Source organism: Orussus abietinus, unplaced genomic scaffold (genome assembly GCF_000612105.2).
Source record: "Orussus abietinus isolate OABI.00-Male unplaced genomic scaffold, Oabi_2.0 scaffold475, whole genome shotgun sequence".
Taxonomy (NCBI): domain Eukaryota; kingdom Metazoa; phylum Arthropoda; class Insecta; order Hymenoptera; family Orussidae; genus Orussus; species Orussus abietinus.
In genome coordinates this window covers 33453-56297 of record NW_019394642.1, presented here as the reverse complement: position 1 = coordinate 56297, position 22845 = coordinate 33453, and the positions used below count along the sequence as shown (strand labels likewise).

Genomic DNA, 22845 nt, shown 5'->3' with positions numbered 1-22845 from the left:
TTTAATGTTTTTTAGTTTGTAGCGTTTGGTTGATGGATATGATCATGATTAGATTGATAATAATATTTTTCTAGAATTTTCTTTGATCAGTTTCTTTCTTCATTGATCATGATTAGATTGATAATAATATTTTTCTAGAATTTTCTGTGCGCGTTATTTAAAAAACAATTAAGTGACGGGGAAAGTTAAGTGCTTATTCAGTTTCAGTTTTTGTTGATGTATGAATGGAATAAAAGATGAATCTGGCAGACTGAAGTTGTTTTATATTAATTGGAATCTTTGTACAATAAAGTTGACAAATTGAAGGCACGGAGTCCAAGGCGTAAATATTTTAATTCTGTTTGTTATTAACTTCGTTAGAAAATGTATCCGTTCCGCAAGAGTCGACAGAATTATTTAACGTATTGATCTACGTAAGAAAGTCAATTTAACAAATTTCTTGTTAACGATGTTTCAGATTTGTCTTCATATTTCCTATTGTACAGAAGAGAATTTTATTTCCTAGCACCTACATTACTCTCATAGTGAAATAACGATAAAAATGATATTTCAAGTCAGCGCTATAATTTTAACACTAATAAATTGAGACGTAGGTTTAATTGTACGAAATTTTTTCATTCAACTCCACTACATAAGATTTATCACCAAACTGTTGAAATGTATTTATAAATGACACCGAGGAAGTTAACGATTTGAATTGATTGAAACGACTACGACACGCTATTGTCAAATATGTATCAGGAAACTCGGTAGAGTTTCCCTCCAAATATACACACTTGCATACGTACATATATACGTATAACTCAAAACTTTATTACTTTTCAAAAATTGAAAGGAAGCAAGTTATTGTTAAGAAATCTCTCTTAATTCATGCCATTAATGTGTACAACGAACTCAAGATGCATTTTCTCGGTGCAGCTCTTACTAGTGGTGCAAAGTAACACGGGTCGAAAGTAGACTACGACATAATATAATTAAATATGTATCAGGAAACTCGGTAGAGTTTCGCTCCAAATATACACACTTGCATACGTACATATATACGTATAACTCAAAACTTTATTACTTTTCAAAAATTGAAAGGAAGCAAGTTATTGTTAAGGAATCTCTTTTAATTCATGCCATTAATGTGTACAACGAACTCAAGATGCATTTTCTCGGTGCAGCTCTTACTAGTGGTGCAAGGACGAGTCGAGAATTTACGAGCTGGTTGCATGCCAAATTGCATTGAAATAATTTATCGGCTAAATATATGTTTATTCGGTTCAATGACAAGAGTTATCGAGCGTTGTTACCGCGGAGGTCGGCGGATGAATTGCAAATTGTGATTTACCCTCGGGTGCATCTCAATCTTGTTTACTGGGCTCCAGAACATGAGAAACATTTATGCAACGGTAATTGCATTGTATAATATCAGGATGTATCGCAAGGAGAGATCACTTGCATTCCGGCGATTGCAATTGCATTCTAGCCTAACATGACCTGCGCAAGTGATGATTGACAATTCCTTAGTTAAGATATATCCCAAGGCAATGACGACGTACACGTGCAGATGTATATATTAAGACCGAGACAAATGCTATTATACATCGCTGATAAAAATGTACCTAGATTTTCAACATAAATTTTTATTTTTAACCGAACGAAAGAAATGACAATGAATGAACGATTTTAAAGTAAATTTTGAAAGGAGTCATTTGACCCCGCTTGGTATGTTTAGTGTTAATATCCATTTTTATTCGATGGCAATTTCGATCCCTAGTAGCATAGAATAATTTATAAATATTTCTTTGTAATCTTTGCTAAATATTTCAAGCGACAGATTTTTTAAGTTTCCTTGTAGATTTCATTCTTATAGAATTGATAAGTATTAATGGTAATTACCTTNAGGAAACGTTTTGCAAATATTTCAAATGTCTGCTAAATATTTACAAAATGTACGATATTCGTTAAATATATAGAAAATATAGGATAAATATTTCGTGCTGCTAGGGGTTATTTAGGATTAAAAACGGAGGTGTTAAGGGTGATTCGTTAGAACGGTTGCAAAACGTGACCCAAAAGGCACCCAAAAGACTCCCTACTTGCGTTTGGAGGTCGCCAATTAACCTTGCGTACTTGAGCTAATTTGGAGTGTATATTAAACAGCTTGGGGATATTCCTTGAACAATGTGACCAGGCTGGCCAACCTTCTCGACTGACGTATTGGCTAACATCGATAAACTTTCAACGACATGCCTCAGCGACTGTTCCACTTAATCAAATTACATCATGTACACATATACCAACCAATTGCAAGCTCTGACGTACATCTCGACGAACCCAAACGCACCTACACGAATGCGCGAACTTTAAAAATACCGCACGCTTAAGCGGAAGCTTAAGGTGAAGTGAGACACATCGAGGAACTTGATCAACGTCGATAAAGAAGATTTTTCTAAATGCCTACGTGCCGACGTTCGTTTTTATATTGACAGCTGTATCGAATTATATTGGGTATTGTACAAAATGGCATACTCCACCCGTCGTTTTCGTACAATAATTATAAAGAAATCGAAGTAAAACTCCAGAAATCCTCTGGATTCATGATTTCTGAGGCCCTAATTGACCCTCTTCAGGATCTGCTAGACTTCTAGACCCTGAAATGTTAGTAGAAGCGTGTTAGAGAAGTTAATAAATTACCAGTTCAAGTAAAGCGAATCACTGAACCCCTATTTTAAGGTGAAGTGAAAGTAGACTGTAAAAGACTTCAATATAAATATAAATGTCGGTAACGGGACGCACCGGCTTATGTTCCCACTTGAGTATTCAAAACGATGTTACCACCAAAAAAGGAATAGATGAATTTTATTTTATCGACGTCGATTAAATTGCTCAGTGTCTTTCATATCATCTTAATAAGCTAATCGACCCACTGTCCACTATCAATGAAATACAGTGGTAGGATTTTTTGTATTTAAGAAACTTAATGAGACAATTATCTTTCCACCTGTATCCCTTACCTGTACACTTATACCTTACACAGGGTCATGTGGAGTTTGGTGTGAAAGAACGGAGCTAACCGACCCACTGTCCACTCTCAATGAAGTACAGTGGAAGGATTTTTGTATTTAAGAAGCTTAATGAGACAATTATCTTTCCACCTGTATATCTTACCTGTACACGTGTACCTTAGACAGGGCCATGTGGAGTTTGGTGTGAAAGAACGGAGCTAACCGACCCACTGTCCACTCTGAATAACGTACAGTGGAAGTATTTTTTGTTTTTAAGAAGCTTAATTATACAATTATCTTTCCACCTGTATACCTTACCTGTACACGTATACCTTAAATAGAGCCATGTGTGAAAGAACGGAGCTAACCAACCCACTGTCCACTCTCAATGCCGTACAGTGGTAGGATTTTTTGTATTTAAGAAGCTTAATTAGACAATTATCTTTCCACCTGTATACCTTATCTGTACACGTGTACCTCAGACAGGACCACGTGGAGTTGTTCGGTGTGAAAGAACGGAGCTAATCGACCCACTGTCCACTCTCAATGCCGTACAGTGGTAGGATTTTTTGTATTTAAGAAGCTTAATGAGACAATTATCTTTCCACCTGTATACCTTATCTGTACACGTGTACCTCAGACAGGACCACGTGGAGTTGTTCGGTGTGAAAGAACGGAGCTAATCGACCCACTGTCCACTCTCAATGCCGTACAGTGGTAGGATTTTTTGTATTTAAGAAGCTTAATTAGACAATTATCTTTCCACCTGTATACCTTAGACAGGGCCACGTGGATTTGTTCTGTGTGGCAAGAACGGAGCTAACCGACCCACTGTCGTCTCTCAATGCCGTACAGTGGAAGGATTTTTTGTATTTAAGAAGCTTAATTAAACAATTATCTTTCCACCTGTATACCTTACCTGTACACGTATACCTTAGACAGGGCCATGTGGAGTTGTTCGGTGTGGCAAGAACGGAGGCTGACTCGTCGCGTGCCAGACTCTACCTCCCCCTGGCCCTCCCACCCTGGGAGTGTCGATGCCAGACTTAGTGGGACAATTTGCGAAGGGGGGCTAGAGGGAGGCTGGGAATGCGTTATAAGCTAAAATAAAAGCGAAAGAAGACGAGGAGCCGCGAGTGGCGCGGATTTGTCGTGACGGGAGGGTGGTTTCTCGGAGTGAGTCGAGTTCAGTACGGACGATCGCCCATCGGAAAGCGGGCTACGCCTATCAGGTACCATTTTCGGCCTGTCTTCACCCTGGATTTCTCTTTTGGGGTTATTCACTTGGAAATCAGTGAAAACGATTTCCTTCTCTGAGAGCCGATTGCTTTTATTTCATACGGTAAACAACAATGCGACTCGGTAACAAGTGACACGTTCGGCCTTCAATTTGTGACAGTGTTTCGGTGATTTCCAATGATTTCCAGTGATTTCTGCTTGCGATTTCGAGCGTTAAAGTCCATGATTTCCTGAGCGAATATCCCCTCGGGATTTCTCTTGGTTTGCCCCGAGGAGCGGCCGAGTTTCGCGCCGAGTACTTCATGCGCCGGCCGCTAGGGTGTCTTCACGACAGCCCTGGCTCGACTCTGTGTAATTTCCAGTGCGCTAAGGTGAAGTGAAACACGTCGAGGAACTCGATCGACGACGATAAAGAAGATTTTTCTAAATATCTACGTTGACGACGTTCGTTTTTATATTGACAGTTACGTCGAATTATATTGGGTATTGCATTAAGTGCTCCACCAGTCGTTTTCGTGCAATAATTATAAAGAAATCGAAGTCAAACTCCAGAAATCCTCTGGATTCGTGTTTTCTGGGGCCCTAATTGGCTGCAGAGGGACACCTTGCGCCATCTGTGATTTCCAGGTCAATTAAATTTTCAATCCAAGACCTCGTATTTCCATCGTTTTGGTATAGAAGAGCATAAAACACTTTTTTTGCCTTTATCCCGTTCAAATGCGAGTTTATCGATTACCAGAGTGTTCAAAATTGTCATAAAATTGCCCTGACCCTTTCGATTCTCATATCGGAGCCTTCGATAATTGTATATTGATCGAAATATGAGAGCTCGACGCCATTGTGGCTTTGGTCTGGGCTATTAAAAAATTTTTTCCAAAAATCCAAATTTTGAATGGGTCAAGACAATTCTTAGATGGTCACGAGTCATGTGTCAAAGTTTCGGACAGTTTGGTCCAATACCCTTAAAAAAAAGTGTTGTATTCGAACCGACTGATGGAGTTGCTTCCAAGATATGAAGACTACCTTTGTTGTTTTAAATGGAATGCTAGATTGTTGCAACGATTCTTTTCTACGTGGAGTTGCTTCCAAGATATAAAGGCCACCTTTGTTGTTTTAAAGCGAATGATAGATGGTTGTAACGATTCTTTTGTACGTGGAATTGTTTCCAAGATATGAAGGCCACCTTTGTTGTTTTAAATGGAATGCTAGATGGTTGTAACGATTCTTTTGTACGTGGAGTTGTTTCCAAGATATGAAGGCCACCTTTGTTGTTTTAAATGGAATGCTAGATGGTTGTAACGGTACGTGGAGTTGTTTTCAAGATATGAAGACCACCTTTGTTGTTTTAAATGGAATGATAGAAGGTTGTAACGATTCTTTTGTACGTGGAGTTGTTCCCAAGATATGAAGGCCACCTTTGTTGTTTTAAATGGAATGATGTTTTTATATCTACCACTTCATAAAGATTCTGAGACAAATACAATCACCTATAATTAAGGTTATTCAAGGTCATTAAGGTCGCCTTTGTTTACAAAAAGTGTTCAAGGTGACGATTGTCGGTATATATGTAATACCGTAGTCTATTTATCACCGATTCAATCATATATCTTATTACTTCGCAATCTCTTCTTAAAGCATGTGCTGTAATAATTTGCTGTCACATATTTTTAGGTGTAATTGGTCCTTTCTTGTACATAATATCCTTTAAGGTGAGGTGAAAGGTGAGGATTTCTTTGTAATTATTGTACGAAAACGACAGGTGGAGTATGTCATTTGGTACAATACCCAATATAATTCGACACAGCTGTCAATATAAAAATGAACGTCGGCAACGTGGGCATTTAGAAAAATCTTCTTTATCGACGTTGATCAAGTTCCTCGGCGTGTTTCACTTCACCTTAAGGCCCGGCACATATATGTTCTTGGTGCGGGACTCAGTCGTCCGACAGTTCTAGATTACTCCGATTTTCTTTCAGCCACTAAGACCAGTTGAATCTCGACATACACGATGTTTGACGACGAACCACCTGCGTGGGATATCGGTGATGATACGACCGAAACCCCCGCTGCAGAAGGAGGGGAAGCTGCACCTGCAGAAGGAGCTGAAGCAGCTGCAGCTGGTGACGGAACTGGGAAACCTTACCGTTTGGAGAAGCTCACACCTCCAGAATACAACCACCATTGGGTCCGGCCATTGTTTCTAAATTATGGATACCTTTATGATTACAGGTAATACAAGATGCATGCTCATATTTCTTATAGCGTGCTTATTCTATTATATCAACTAAAATAAGCTATATATAGCTATAAAACCCTGAAATGCATTACTTTAACTGGGTAAATGTAATTAATTCGTAAACATTTTGCAGACCATTTGCTGTATGAAATGTCTGCAATATATGTACGCATATTACACAATAAGTTTGAAGGAAAATTTGCGGTAATTTTATCACACCATGGCTCCAATTTGAGCTACAGACGCTGCAATTGTTTATCAGCAATGCGTGAGATTAATTTAGCTGTACATATGCGTACAAACATTGAGACATTGTATGTATTTAACTTTCTATCATGTTTAAGTATTTTTTGTTCGTCATTGTGTAATGCAGATATGAGTCCGAAATGAGAACTCATAAGCAACACCTTCATGACTCGTTTTACGATCTTATATCAGGAAAATTTAATGGAAATTTTGCATTACTTTGTCTATCTGGGTATATGGAAAAATGTATTATGTTTTGTCTTGTAATTAGTTAAAGGTGTACTTATGTTTCCGTTGATGATTAATGCCGATGAATGATACTTCACAGGAGACACTTTCATATTTAAGTATTTTTTGTTCGTCATTATGTATTGTAGATATGAGTCCGAAATGAGAATTCATAAGTAACACCTTCATAATTCGTTTTATGATCTTATATGAGACAAATTTGATGGAAATTTTGCATTACTTTGTCTATCTGGGTATATGGAAAAATGTATTGTGTTTTGCCTTATAATTAGTTAAAACTGTACTTATGTTTCCGTTCATGATTAATGCCGATAAATGATACTTCACAGGAGACACTATTACGACGACGTAATCGATTATATGGATAAAAGGCAAAAAGGGCTATCCCGGGAGACCCCGAGAGCGCAAGAATGGGCAGAAAGGGCCATCAGGATGTATGACCTGAAGAACAGGGAGAAGAGCGTAAAACGAACGGTGGACATGGGTCAAATTATCAACTGGAGGACTCTGATAAGACACTACAGCTATCACACTCGCGCATACTACAGTCTCAAGTATCAAAAGATCCTCTGAAAAGTAGACTATCACCGTTTGAATAATTTAGGAAGAAGCGACCGCAGGAAAGGAGGGATAGGGAAAATGACGAAAACCGAAGAAAAAAAAAATGAAAAAATAGGCTTTCCGACTCGATAACGAATTTCATGTAAACGACACGTACGTTACGCGCTTAACAAATCGCATGATATAGAACATTGTTACGACATTTACATACTTACAGATGTACAGAATATCCCCGGATGCGTATTGTAACTCATTAGAACTGACAATTGTTTTTCTCATATTTACCTTTTTTTTTTTGGAAATTTCCACAGTGTGTTTGCATTACGTGTATCATAAGGTTGCAGAGATGGAGGAAGTCATTGTAATGGCGGTAAGAGGCATTTCAACCGATCGCCCAGAAAGTAGATTATTGACATGCCATCGTAATAGAATACATCGACATGTTTTTGGGTATCTCGTCCTCGAATGTTCATTGCACGTTGATTAAAAACTTAAGTTCGAAGAGTGCTATTACGCGTACGCCTGTTATAATACTTCGCACGACTTAAGGATTAAATTGTGATTATTATATGTAATAATAGTGTAATAATAGCGGACTCATGTATGTGCAATTAACAGATTTCTCTATGTAATCCGTATTTTGCGTCGATTTATCATTGTAAATTTATGATTTTTCTTAAGCGACGAGTGTTTCGAGTGACTTTAATACGAAACTAGGAGACAGCTGAAATTACAAGCCAAAATGGCGGCGCTTTATGAATGGTCACGTGGCTAATTTTTCAAATATTATACGCGAATTATTGTATGTAAATACGCGAAGGAGATATAAATGGTACAGTTACTGGTACCGAATAAAATAAATAACATACGTGACAATTGTACAATTTATTCGACTTTTTTATTTTATAATCACGAAAGAGGAATTAATTAGGACCTTGAAAAGTGAGTTAAACGAAAATAATCCAATAGGATGTTAATAATACTATGAAACGTTATGGACTATTTGGATACAAGAGGAAAAGAATTACATTATTTGCAGCAAGAAATCATATATATGTATATAACACATCGATTACATTGACATAACATTATCAGACCTAAAAAAATCAATTCTGTATCCTTATACAATCCCTTAACATTTCTTTAGAGCAACTTTAATGAATAAAAATCGAAATATTCCATTCACATCGATGCGTCACATTTTTGTTACTAAAATTTACAAGCGGATTTTTATAAAAAAACTATCCCAATCGTGGTACATTTCTAAAATGAAATATAGGCTGATGTATAAAGTCCAGGTCGCTTATTAATAAAAGGGAAGTAATTGAAGACAATTCGAACGGGTATAATGTCAACACTTTAATGTAGTCATAACCTGATACACAAGTGGCTTGTTTTTGTTTATCATAAACAATTATTAAAGACTATCGTTAATAGTAAATATATATGTATATATTTACCGTGTATATTTATAAGACGCGAAGCAAATTAAACTTTTAACATCTCGTAGTCATCATATACACATATATATATCATGTCGGTGTTGCACTCGCGACATAATTAGAATGTAATTACAAATAAGAGCAGTGGGCTTGTGTTTTGATTTACATGCTTCCTGTTTCTTTATTATTTTTTTTTTGTACGATTAATGGAAAAGAAACTAATTTCCTGACGCGCGTACCCAGAGGGACGTTATTATATTTTCGATAGAAAATATTCCTTTGTTGACATTCAGGATCAACCCTTGATTACGACTCGATGCTCCTTGCGTCACGAAACGTAATTACTTTTTATTCCTATTATAATTACGTGCGCTTAACTGTACAAAATAAGTTTTATCGATTTGTTTTTTAGTCGTGACCCACGCGCATGCAAGTCCGATTAAAATCGGCTTACACAGAGAAACAATTACGCCACCGTACACCCTTTAAACAATTAAAATGAATACGAAAGCCAATCAGCTGGAAAATATTGATGCATCGGTTTGCAGCATTAATTTTCTTTGTGTAATTAAACCGGGCTGCTCCTGACTTGAACGTTACATTTGGAGTACAATTACTATTTTTCAATAAAGCCCATGCACTGTTAACTCGCGAGAACGATACACTTTTAGAAACTTGTACATTTAAACTTATCATATACACGATAATCGAAGATTCGTCCACAAGCGCCAATTGATATCCAATACACACAAGATGTACGCGTTTTAAATTTCTGCAACTTACATGTAACGCATAGCATATATACTTGATATTTTCCTCATGTAACGATAAGTTTAATATTATCTTAAGAATTATTAGTAATTTTTTCCACAATTTTCTTTCAATTAATTAAACACGCAATACAGCTCATCGTCCCAATTGTCGAGGTGACCATTTGGGGAGGAATAGAACCTATCTTAAATATTGAATTTTGACAAGATAAATACATAACATCTAGGGATACCTGCATTAACTGACAATCAATGCAGTAATTTCGTCGTTGAATAAATTATTTAATTACCGCTCACCAGCGGAAGGTGCACCGATTTACATTCTGCACTGCCACGGTGAAATTTATAATTCTGCCCTAACGTTATAATAAATCATAATATTATTTTTCCTTTCAATTGTAGGATAAACGTACGAGTAAGGATGTATATTATTGCCTATCGATTTTACAAATTATTGCTCGACTTAAATAATCATATCGTTACAGTAGGTATGTCGCATTCAGTTTTCTACCCGATTAGTCACTGTACTCCGAGTGGAATTTTCTCACGTTACTGAATTTTCATATTTCCCTCCTCGACAAGTTTAGAATGTTTCGCGTTTTCGGGGTACGCACTCAGGATGAATTTGCCAAATATCGTGTAGATTTATACTTAGCACCGCTCTTATGTAGTAAGATAGAGAAACGCAAGATTCACGTATTCGTCGAGGGACATCGGAAGCACCGTGTCCAGAATATTTATTTCTCGACGACCGAGGATGTCGAAAGGGACAAAGGGATGTTTAAGGTGAAGTGAAACCCCCTTCAAATCAGTCGGTTCGAACACAACACTTTTTTTAAAGGGTATTGGACCAAACTGTCCGAAACTTTGACACATGACTCGTGATCATCTAAGAATTGTCCTGACACATTAAAAGTTTGGATTTTTGGAAAAAACTTTTTAACTTAGCCCAGACAGAACCAAAATGGCGTCGAGCTCTCATATTTCGATCAATATACAATTATCGAAGGCTCCGATATGGGAAACGAAACGGTCAGGACAATTTGTCGACAATTTAGAACACTCTGGTAATCGATAAACTCGCAGTTGAACGGGATGAAGGCAAAAAAAGTGTTTTATGCTCTTCTATACCAAAACGATGGAAATACGAGGTCTCGGAGTGAAAATTTAATTGACTTGGAAGTCACAGATGGCGCAAGGTGTCCATCTGCAGCCAATTGGGGCCTCAGAAATTATGAATCCAGAGGATTTATGGGGTTTTACTTTGATTTATTTATAATTATTGTACGAAAACGACAGGTGGAGTATGCCACTTAATGCAATAACCAATATAATTCGACACAACTGTTAATATAAAAACAAACGTCGGCAACGTAGGTACTTCACTTCACCTTAAACAATGGACAGGTGGGATCCGAAAAGGACCAAGATTTAGAATTATCAATTGACCGTTTTAATTTCGAGAATATTGTCAACTCTCGAAATGGTAATTCTTTAATGATCGCAACGTGGAAAGGGGAGTTTTCATAATATATACATTAATTAAGGGTGTGGCGGGGACATCTAACATGAAGGCTTTCAAAAATTAATGTTAGTTAAGGTCTTTTGATTTTATAAAAATATTTTCTTAGATTTTGTGTTAAAAGGGGGCTTTTAAAGGATTTTTAAGGATTTAGGTTGAGGGAAATTAAATGTTTTAGATTTTGAAACGTCGCGGGTTGGCCTTGATTTTTGGAATCCTGAGTCAATTATGTGTTAGGTAATTTCATTTCATGAACGTTTGCATTTAAGATTCATAACTCGGATGTGTCAAACCTAGACGTTGTCATCGGTTAAGCACTTTGTAAATAAAGCCGATAAATACGGGATAGATATTTTATGTTTGTAAAAGTTACTATCCTATTTGCTGTTATTTGGAGCTGGGTAATTGGACAAATAGTTTTCAGCGATCGTTTAGGAAATTTCTTAAGTTCTGGAAAGTTTGACAGAAAGGGACGAACGGACATATCTTAATATTTGCATTACATGCTAAGTATTAGTTTTGAGTTATAGTTCGGAGAGATTTTTGTATTAATGATTTGGTGGATTGGAAATGTTCACCAATTGTTTAGCAATGTTTGGATACATTGTTGAGAGAACTTTCCTGGATCGCAAAAGTGTGAATAAAAGTGGACAAGGTTTGTGATCCGTACAACAACAACAGCATGTTAAGATACAATGTTACATAGTCTTTGCAAATTTTACTTCAGTGTTATTCAAGTTACGTGCAACTCGTTGCAGTTTAATTTGAAAATTCAATTGCTACTCACAGTAATAATTTTATAGTGGTATATTTAACGCGTGTTAAAGAGTTCTTTTTTTTTCTCTCATAACTAGAAAGTAGAGCCGGTTAGTTTGAACCAAGCATTAGAGATAGTGGATCGTTTCAAGGTACAGGAACTAGAGCAATCCGATTCTTAACGTATTATTATTGTTAGTTAGTACCAAAGAATTGGATTCGAAGTTTTCGGAAAAATTGACATCCGTCGAGCCCCAAGATGGCAGATTTTGGAAGATTTCCTATCGGTTGCCCTCTCTCTTTCGGTTTTTATTTCCAAAATTCTTAACACGTAGTCCACCCTTTGCTTCATTTTGTCAAGCATTGAAATCCATACTTTAATTCGAGAATATAAAATGTTCGATTGCCCCATTGAGTTTCCTAACGTTACCATTTTGCAAGGAAAATCACAATACGTAATCCTCAAATTCGCGTTTTTCTTCGTAGTCCACGAATTCCTGTTTATATTTTCAGTGAAATTAGAATTTACGAATCAAGTTTTCGAAACTAAAACGTATTAAAACTGACTTTTCAAAGAAATTCTTGAAGACAATGCTCAAAACTTACGTTTCTTGCACCGTTTCAATGTTTATTCATTTCAACCGATGCCTTTGACGAAAGGAAATCATCAACTGCTTTCATTGAAGTTCCTGTTTATATTTTCAGTGAAATTAGAATTTAAGGATCAAGTTTTCCAAGCTAAAACGTACTAAAACTGACTTTTCAAAGAAATGCTCAAAACTTACGTTTCTTGCACCGTTTCGATATTTATTCGTTTCAACCGATGCCTTTGACGAAACGAAATCATCAACTCCTTTCATTTAAATTCCTGTTTATATTATCAGTGAAATTAGAATTTGCGAATCAAGTTTTCCAAACTAAAACGTATTAAAACTGACTTTTCAAAGAAATGCTCGAAGACAATGCTCAAAACATATGTTTCTTGCACCGTTTCGATATTTATTTCTGTCAACCGATACCTTTGACGAAACGAAATCATCAACTCCTTCCATTTAAACAATATTGCAATATTATTTGGAAGGAAATGAACTATCGGGCTTTCTAAAATTCGTAAGTCATACGTATTGTTCTTAATTTGTTTCCTCACAACTTGTTGACCAACAACGTACCCTGGGCAGGCAGCCAAATGTTGTATAATTCCTTTCACATCGTACGTTAATTTCCACCAACATTTCGGAAGTTAGCAGGTTTCATTCCAAGCCAGCAATTTCCGTGATATCCGTGAATAGCACGAGCCCACGATAACCCCAGATTTGGCCGTCAATTTAAGTCACGACACGCCGAAGAAAATTCATTCCGCCAGGAAAGGAACCTCGATTTCCCGCCGCGAATCGCTTGCGTTCCTGCAACGTCCATTAGCTTCTAATTGGTTCCAGAAGCCGTGTTCCAGGGCTAATTTCCTCGCGCAAGTTGCCTCGCTTTTAGTCGCAAGCACGACGAGGAACTTAGTTGTAAAGTCCATTGATGCCTGCATAATCAATTAGCCAAGTGGCGCCGGGAAGAATTACAACGCCGGGCACGGAGAGTTAATGCGCTGTAAGCACGCAACTCGACCAAAGAAAAAGGAATAGCAAACAAGCGAGAGAAATTTTTTGGATTTTTTCCTTCGCAGCCCGAAGGCTTGTCCTGATTTATTGTCCCTCGGCAAGACTCCGCGGCATTCTGCACGCAAACTAACCGCTCCTTTTTCGGTTCAGCGAAAAATGAAGGCCAACTCGCGGGAAGAAAATTGCGCCGCCAGAGGCCCGATTCTCGATTCCATACAGATTTTTTCGCATGGGAATAAATTCCCACGAGAAATTTCGCATACGAGTAGTAAGACCAACTCTTGACTCTTCGAATTGGATTCGTGGGAATTACTCGTAGGTAATCGTATACCTAGTAGCACACAATATTTCTCCTATATTTTCTATATGTTTAATGAGTATCGTACATTTTGTAAATATTTACCAGACATTTGAAATATTTGCAAAACATTTACTTTAGAATATNTCCGATAATAGTCGTGAAGTAAAAAATGTGTTTTTATTATATGTTCATAAACTAAAGCAATATAATTTCTATATATGTTTATAAATTATTGAAACTAAGTATGTCATTGAGATTTTCAACAAATATTTCAGATATCTTCGAATGAAATCTACAAGAAATCTGAAGAAATCTGTCGCTTGAGATATTGAGCAAAGATTACAATGAAATATTTAGAAATTATTCTATGCTACTAGGGATGCGACGTCTGTGAAATGCCCGAACCAATGAAATGTTCGCTTTAGCGATTCTTTATTTTTTCTCCTGTCATCCGTATGTGGTTATATTGATTTTCAACCCCTTCATAAAAGCCGATAGTTTTATATTATTTTCGTATACGAATCACCTCTTCCGCATGACCCATGCGATGTAACTCGCATGGTATTATTCGAATGCGAAACCGTGGTGATCACTCAAGAATATCAACTGTTGAAAGTCCTATACGAAACTGTCAATTTTGTATGCAAAGGTTGAATCGTATACAGTCGAGAATCGGGTCCCAGGTCGTGCGAAAAACGTTCTTAGCGCATTCGGCAATCTTTCGGACTGTCAGCATCGTCGGCCTCTTTTGTGGCACCGTCGTTATAACCCCGGGAAACGTAACGCAGAGGGAATTTCTAGCTGCAAGTTTCTTTCTTTTTCTTTTTCCAAATTTTTCATTCTCCTCTTCGCGTCGCGACCTCATTTGTCAAGCCCGTAGGTGTACGAGGCACGGTTAGGTCGAGTATATACACTGGGAGACATCAATGCCCTTCCATCCTGCACAGGCGATGCCGTATCTGCAGGGGAGGCATTCATGTCCGCCATTGTACACTGAGAGACATCGATGCCCTCTCATCCTGCACAGGCGATGCCGTATCTGCAGGGGAGGCATTCATGTCCGCCATTGTACGTTGTATCACCCGTGAAAGTGTAATTGCTCGGTAAAAAAGTAATCTGCCTTCGACGTGTACATTTGACCCGACACTCGAAGCCATTTGGGTTACCCGGGTGGAGTTTCCAAACTTTCTGGGTAATTTTGAATGATTTTTTTTTCACACTTTTACGTACACCGCTCCCTGAGAAACTGTAACACCTAAAAATTCATGTAGCGTGTATATCTGATAACTAGATGTATCGTTTAGCGCAACGAAAAGAGACCGTGATTATGACTTGGTAATCATGAGTATTTTGTAAATTAAAATTTAATCTCTAGATCTTTACGTTATCCTAATCGATCGAGAAACTCGTAGGATCGAATGATGAGCGAAACGCCCCTTGCGCGTTTGAGCCTTAAGGTGATATGAAAGTGTGATATGCACATTACAAAAAGTCAAAATATTTGCAAACTTTTCTGTGTTTACCGAATGGCTTAAAAGTTTACAATATGAATATTTAGACTATAAGGAAGGTCCCGAAACTCACGAAATTTCAATTTTCTTTTTTTAAATATGTTTATAAGTATTTCTAAAATTTTTATAAAGAATGAAGTTTCGTGAGTTTCAGGACCTTCCTTATAGTCTCCATATTTAAATTGTAAAGTTTTAACCGATTCAGTACACCGAGTTCAGTGAAAAGTTTCATAAACAATTGATCGTTCAGATGCCACTTTCACATCCCTTTAAGGGCAAGAATCTAAATTTCAGGAGTGGGGAAATGAGAATCTACTCTCTTCGTTCCTATACACTTGATCTTCAATTTGCACGATTTTTATCTTTAGGTGTTACGGTCTTTATCGCGGACAGGGTAGATACGCATACGATAGGAAGCACGTTAAAGTTTGCAGATTTTTTTTGCAAATGGAAGATTAACGCTGGAGTGGTATCGTTTATGAGAAACCTCTTAAAATCTCGAGCGGCGTCCGCGCGCACGCCATCTCGCGGACGCGTCCAGAACTACGACGTCCCCCGGCGAATCGTCGAACTTGTTTTCGAGCCTGACGGCGGCTCGACCAAAGGCGATTAAGAATAGCAATAGTACGCTAGTAAAGCGTCCGATCGCGTAGAAGCAACTCGAGATATCATAGTTCCTGAGGATAAGAAGGACACTAAGGAGAATAAGTATCTCTCTCTCTAATAAAGCATGCACTTGTAAGTTTACTCTCCGATCTAGATTTGAAGTCTACCTCCGCTAATAATCGCCGCGAGTTTCGGTGTAAACTTCTCGTGAATATCTCTAGCGTAAAACCCGTTTACAATTGAGACCGACCGACATAAAAAGACTTTCCCCCTATTGACTTTATAGACGAGGGACTGCGATCGACCCCTTGCTCGAGCGGCGGCCATCTTGCTTAAGGTGATATGAAGGGTCATTCAATACTTAAAAAAGCCAAATATTGATAAAACTTTTCTCCAAACTGGATACACTGAATCATTTGAAACTTCATCATGTGATTATGAAAACCTTAAGGGAGAACGCGATGCTCGTGAAATATCGTTTTCCATAAAAAGTGTGATTTTCGTTCTAGTCTAGGCTAAATAAAAAAAGGTTTTGTTTTTGAAAAATGAAACTTCACGAGCATTGCGTTCTTCCTTAGGGCCTTCCTAATCATGTGCTGAAGTTTCAAATGATTCGGTGCACCCAGTTTGGAGAAAAGTTTTGTATTTTGACGTTTTATATGTATATATGGAATGACCATTTCATATCGCCCTAATCCTCCGACTTCAATTGCGTTAAAGGTGCCCGACGATCGACCTTTTAGGAAGGTTCTTGAATCACTGCGAGGTCAAAGTTCCAAGTTCGTGGAAGCTCGAGAACATAAAGCTGAGCCTCTGCAACGTTTGCGCTTTCATTAGGAACGGAAACTTCGGGCCGCCTTTCTGGCGGCCATGTTGGTTTCGAAACGGAAGCTGAGATTGGAAAATTAGCGAACAAAACGTATCTATAAACATGCACGTACATAAATACACATACGTACGCATATTATTGTAATGCAAACCTTTTCCCGAATTTTATCAGGAAGGAAAAATGTCTCAGCTTTAAGTCGTTAAATTTTGTTCTTCAGCAGTTACTGCCATTTCTTACGAAAAGTATTCATTTTAAGGGTTACCTTGGTATACATATATGTTACCGTAGCATGGATTTACTGCACTTGCGAGTGAACATCGCTATTTTTTATCACATCGTATTAAACAGTCAGAGATTGTTGCTTTCCACTCGATGTTCCTATCGCTTTCTCTCTTAACTCGCTTATTCTTCGGAGTGCCTGTGATATTTTCATTATTATTGCTTTACAATTAATGCTTATATTACCGCGTTTATGATCGCCTTTACTGCCACCTGGTATTACGGGTTTGAATTAACGGGGAGTGTTTGTGATTAATGCAAAGCTCGTTTTCCGCACTTGTAGAATGCCGATCGAATCTAGAAAATGTCGACCACGTGACTCATATATTATACATGAAGCAAAATTGCTTCTACATAGATGACTTTGTTTCAAAACAACAAAACAGCACTGTATAGTCATAGTGGCTGTTTAAGTATAATAATACCTCATTAAATAAAAAAATATAAAAAATATACGACCCATAACGCGCTGAAATTTCAAAAGCTGCAATTAAGAATAATAACGAAATACGTAAACATTGTGTCCGAAGTTATTTTACACATTTGTATTCACCAAAAGTATATTCAAACGAAAGAATGCCAGTAATAATTTGAATTTTAAATATCGGAACAAGTTGTGGAGGTGTCTTCGAATTGTGAAATTATAAATAATTATGAAAGTAGATATAGAATGATTTTTATTCGCCAAAAGAACTCGATAATACTTCTATTACAAAAATGAATTAAATCCGAATGTAATCATGTACGGAGTCACGTGTATTCCAGTAATTCGATATAACGATCGAACGTCAAATGAAGCGCGGAAAAAGTAGCACAAGACTTGTCACGCATACTTAGCATTAACGTTAACGCAACGACAGACATAAGAATCGGCCAATTAAATTGCAAGAAAATTAATATGGCGTCGGAATTTAACATTTCGATCGGTCACTCCTTACTGTTATACTTGTCGTCACTGTTATGCGAGTTATGCAAGAAGAAGTCTAAGAAATTACAGTATTCGTTGCATCGATGCATCCCGTTTGTATGGTATAGTCTCAGGATAATTTTTTTAATTTATATTTTCAATCACTTAAAAGGGGGAAAGAACATTTTAAATTAGTTCGAAGAGAGTGTCGATCGATTTCCATTAACGCCACCTTGATTATTTTCCCTTTTCCTTTTTAACGCGTGTCGACGATTAGGAGCAAAGAGTGTGGATATAATCGTAATTGGTGTGACTCGGTTTCGCGTTAATGAGCTTAAGACGATTAATTACACACTTCGAAGGAAGTACGAGAGGGAATTTATTTTATCAGGTTTAGGAAGTAAATGACGGTCGGAGAACCTTTTCCGTCTCTTTTCGTCGTTACGTCTCGAGTTCTCGCCAGGTTGCCTCTCCTTCGTCTACGACGGCCATATTGAAATTTCCGATTTTCTTTTTGCGGACTCTGACTTCGATTTCGTCATTGGTATAGTCAAATGAATAGAGATTAGACCGTTAAAATTGGGATTAAATCTTAAAGAATTAGCCACGAAGCCTCTTTTCATCGTTACGTTTCGAATTCTCGCCAAGTTGCCTCTCCTTCGTCTACGACGGCCATATTGAAATTTCCGATTCTCTTTTTGCGGACTCTGACTTCGATTTCGTCATTGGTATAGACAAATGAATAGAGATTAGACCGTTAAAATTGGGATTAAATCTTAATGAATTAGTTACCAAGCCGACAACTCGCAGATTTTGAAAATTTAACTTCGTAGATCGGCGTTCGAGATTGGTGAACATAGAATTTGTTCGGCTAAGAAAGAATTGGAAGAAATTGCCAAAATTGAGAAAATAGGCCTCTCCAGGGATATAGGTTCAACGTCGAGACGCAACGAAGCGGAAAATCAAGTTCGCAAGGCCGAAAAGTTAAGATTCCCGATAAAGGGCGAACGCCTCTCGCGGAACTCCATCTTGCTCTCAGTGCGCGAAGAAAGTCGAAAGCGCAACTTTCCTGAATCCGTTATTAACTAGCGACAGGGTAAATACGAAATGACGTGACCGACGGCTGTCGAGTCACATTAATGTTAATTACATGCGTTACTTAAAATTTATCACGTTCTATCTCGTGTTGGCGGCGACGCACCATCTTGTGCACAGCTCGTCGCGCGTTATCACCGAACCGCTCGTTTTAGTTATTAAGATGATATGAAAGGGTCATATATATGTGTGTATATATACATATATACCAAAAACTGAAAATACTTACAAAACTATATGCCAAATTGGGTGCATCGAATCATTTGAACCTTCATCATGGGATTATGGAGACCTTAGGAAAGAACGCGATGCTTGTGAAATTTCAATTTTCAGAAAACAAAAATTGTACTTATCTCGGACAAGAACCAAAAAAGATATTTTTTATCGAAAAATGAAATTTCGCGTTCTTAATCAGGGCCTCCATAATCACGTGTGAAAGTTTCAGATAATTCGGTGCACCTAATTTGGAGAACAATTTTATAAATAATTTCACGTTTTGATATATATAGAAAGACCCTTTCATATCACCTTAAGGGAACTTGAAAGTGGCATCTGAAGAGTTAATCGTTCACAAAACTTTTCTATGGACTGGGTGTGCCGAATCGTTTCAAATTTTTTAAATATCTCTGAATAAATTAAAAAAAAAATCGAAACCTTTATGAGTATCCAAAGCTTCCTTATACCCTCCACATTCATATTGTAAAATTTGAATCGACTCGGTGCAGCTAGTTTGGAGAAAAGGTTCATAAACGAGAACCCTTTGACGCCACTTTCACATCACCTTAATGGTTTCGATCACGCGCCATTCTGAAAAGTCGCACAAAATACGCAAACCATTTCTGCGTATAATACTCGAAATCAATAAAGGAAAGATATTCGTACCACCGAATAAGAAACTCTCAAAGTGTGGCGACATGGCTGCAGTTTGAGCTACACCAATTATTAATCGTCCTGCTGTTGTTACCGGGGATAGTACGACACTTCTAATTAACATTAATACTAGATTTCGAGAAAATAAATGTATAATTTGACAGTGAAATTTAATAAGTGTTCATAATTAATGTTAATTAGTACATGTCTTTCATTTGGACCTAAGGTCAGGTAATGAGTGAAGTACGAAGGGCGTACTTCGCGTGACTTTTCAGCGTTTCCGGACACGGTCTGAATTTACGGTGTACTTTCTGACGCATAAGAGACACGAAGTACCTTTTGCGCCCTCGGGCGAGTTCTGCGCTGTTAAACGTGTACCCTTCGAAGCCCACGAATTCATGTGCTTTATACATGCACGCACATACACACAGGCATACGCGCAGAAAAACGACAAAAATAAATCTCTAAATACGCTCGCGATGGGCAGCCGCTAATCGTTAAGCGGTTTTCTTTTTTCATAAACGTCGAATTACTCAAAGGTGAACTATTGAGCCACTTAATCTTAAAGTGGAAAGATCGATAAGATAAAGAGTTGATTCGTGATGTATACTGGGAGACATCAATGCCCTCCCATCCTGCACAGGCGATGTCGTATCTGCAGGGGAGGCATTCATGTCTACAATGTACACTGGGAGACTTCAATGCCCTCCCATCCTGCACAGGCGATGTCGTATCTGCAGGGGAGGCATTCACATCTACCACTATACGTACCAAAGAGATACAACAGAATTTAGACAAAATTCAGATTATAATAACATACAATGTTGTAACTCTTACGCATTTGTGTTACTGGACGAAACATTCTCTATAATGTTTCATTAGGACACTCGAAACAAGTGTCGCGTTATACCCCCGGGAAGCGATTTCCTTATCATCACGACATTTTGACAAAACACACATATATCATACTTCAAATTGCATTAATTTTAGTACAGCTATATTTTTTTTCAGATTTTTTCCCTTATATATCTTATCAATATATATATAATTTGAATACACAATTTACAATATATATAGGTAAAGTATACATCTTCAGGGATTTAATTGAACGATACTTACAAATATTACCTGATCATATTTAAGATTTAGTTTCCACCTCCTTTACATAATATCGCTTCCAAGTGACGTGATTTTTAGGATCGGTTTCAGAGATCATCCACTTGATCCACTTATACGCAATTATTGTTAATTTCTGATTAAGTGAAATAATGGTAATTATAAAGCATGAATGCTTTTCAATGTCCGCCTGCAATCTGTGCGAGACGGGTAAGGGTATAAATTCCCGATAAGTAATTGCAAAGAATGGTTACATTAGTAAATTACTTTACATACCTGAGTAAGTAAAAGTTTCATTCGACGTTCATGAAAAAATACCCCTACGGGCCTAAGGGCCATGTCGGGGCCATTATGGCATTCGACACAAGCCACTCTGAATGTTTACTTTCGCCGCCATATTGGCGAGTACCTTTCGCGACCCTAAGCGCGTCTTATGTTTCGCAGATCTGTTCCTTCCACATTCATTCGACATCGTGTATTTATCCGTTTTCCTCTATATTTCGTCATAACTACCTTCTCAGTTTGCAGACCCGCCCGTTATCCGAATCCGGCAGCGCCGCCATATTGAATTCGTTGCGCACAACCAAAGTTCACGGCTGTAACGTGACAATAACAAAGGCCCCTTTCCAAGATGGCCTGATGGCCTAACTATCGAGTCGTGGAAAACACCCCTTGGGGAAAATAATCCCCACCGATTCCCTCCTTTCATCCGGAAGTACTATTAGTTGACTTGACGCTACTTCCTGCGACCTTGGAAATAAAGGAACGCGTTATCGTGACGGGCTTAATTTTACACCACTCGACAATTAGACCTCTAAGACGTGTTCGCGACTTCGTGTCGGCCAACGAGGTAGCGGGACGTATGTCCGGTTAGTATTATTAACACGAGGACGCGAGGAAAGGCCGCGAATTTTCTTTGCTTAATGGCGTCCGAAAGTCTTCTTCGACCCTCGGAGGAGCCTTCGTAACGCGTACTGAAATCTGGGACCGGGAGTTGCGTAAAGCGGTAACGAATCCGTTAATGGCACCTCGAATCTTCCTACTGAATTCGGTACGCGTGGTGATTCCTTTTAAATAAATTATTAACGTAAATAAGCGGACACACAACTGCGCCATCTGCTGGCCTCCTAGAGGGAAAATCTATAAGCTGGGAAAAATTACGTAAACGTTAAAATGGAACTATTGACGTTAAGTATTAATATGAACAATTGACGTTAAGTATTAATATGGACAATTGACGTTAAGTATTAATATGAACAATTGACCTGGAATATTTATGTATTCAATTTCGGCTGACGCATTATCCCACAGAACACTAATATAACTGTTAGGTAAATGTTACATTTTCGAAGCTAACGCGTTATGTAGCATAAAAGTAACATCGAAGTTAGATATTTGTTATTATTTCCCACTCGATAAGGTAACACGTTATGTAACATATTATATTAATGTTGTAAGTTCAGTTACCTTAAAATAATATTAATTTTTTACGTAACTGTTAGGTTTGGTGTTCAGTGGGATAATATAGTATATTTCGTCAATTTTATTACCTTCATTCCTGTATTTGATTTTAGCAGTAGACTAGTCTAGTAGTAACGCAGTGCATTGGTCAGCCATGCAATGTTAATGGCTTCGGAACTCAAATAACGGAGGGATGTATTAGTTATCTGTATCGGGAGAGAGGGGGGTAATTTTTGCAATTAGTGCTAG

At 37.8% G+C, this 22845-nt stretch overlaps 1 protein-coding gene across 1 annotated transcript; it reads left to right on the top strand.

Annotated features, from left to right (window-relative positions):
- The first annotated feature begins 4067 nt into the window (after positions 1-4067).
- Positions 4068-8412, top strand: LOC105698963 (flightin). The gene is made up of 3 exons (XM_012423622.2): positions 4068-4225; positions 6209-6461; positions 7293-8412. Exons 2-3 carry the CDS (start codon positions 6241-6243, stop codon positions 7534-7536), a joined length of 465 nt encoding a protein of 154 aa, XP_012279045.1. The 5' UTR covers positions 4068-4225; positions 6209-6240; the 3' UTR covers positions 7537-8412.
- The last annotated feature ends 14433 nt before the right edge of the window (positions 8413-22845 follow it).

What these genes read in the sequence shown, in the direction of transcription:
- LOC105698963 (XM_012423622.2), top strand. Translation starts at nt 6,241, where the DNA reads ATGTTTGACGACGAACCACCTGCGTGGGATATCGGTGATGATACGACC. An exon ending in GGATACCTTTATGATTACAG is followed by an intron (nt 6,462 to 7,292) that starts GTAATACAAGAT and finishes GATACTTCACAG; the next exon opens with GAGACACTATTACGACGACG.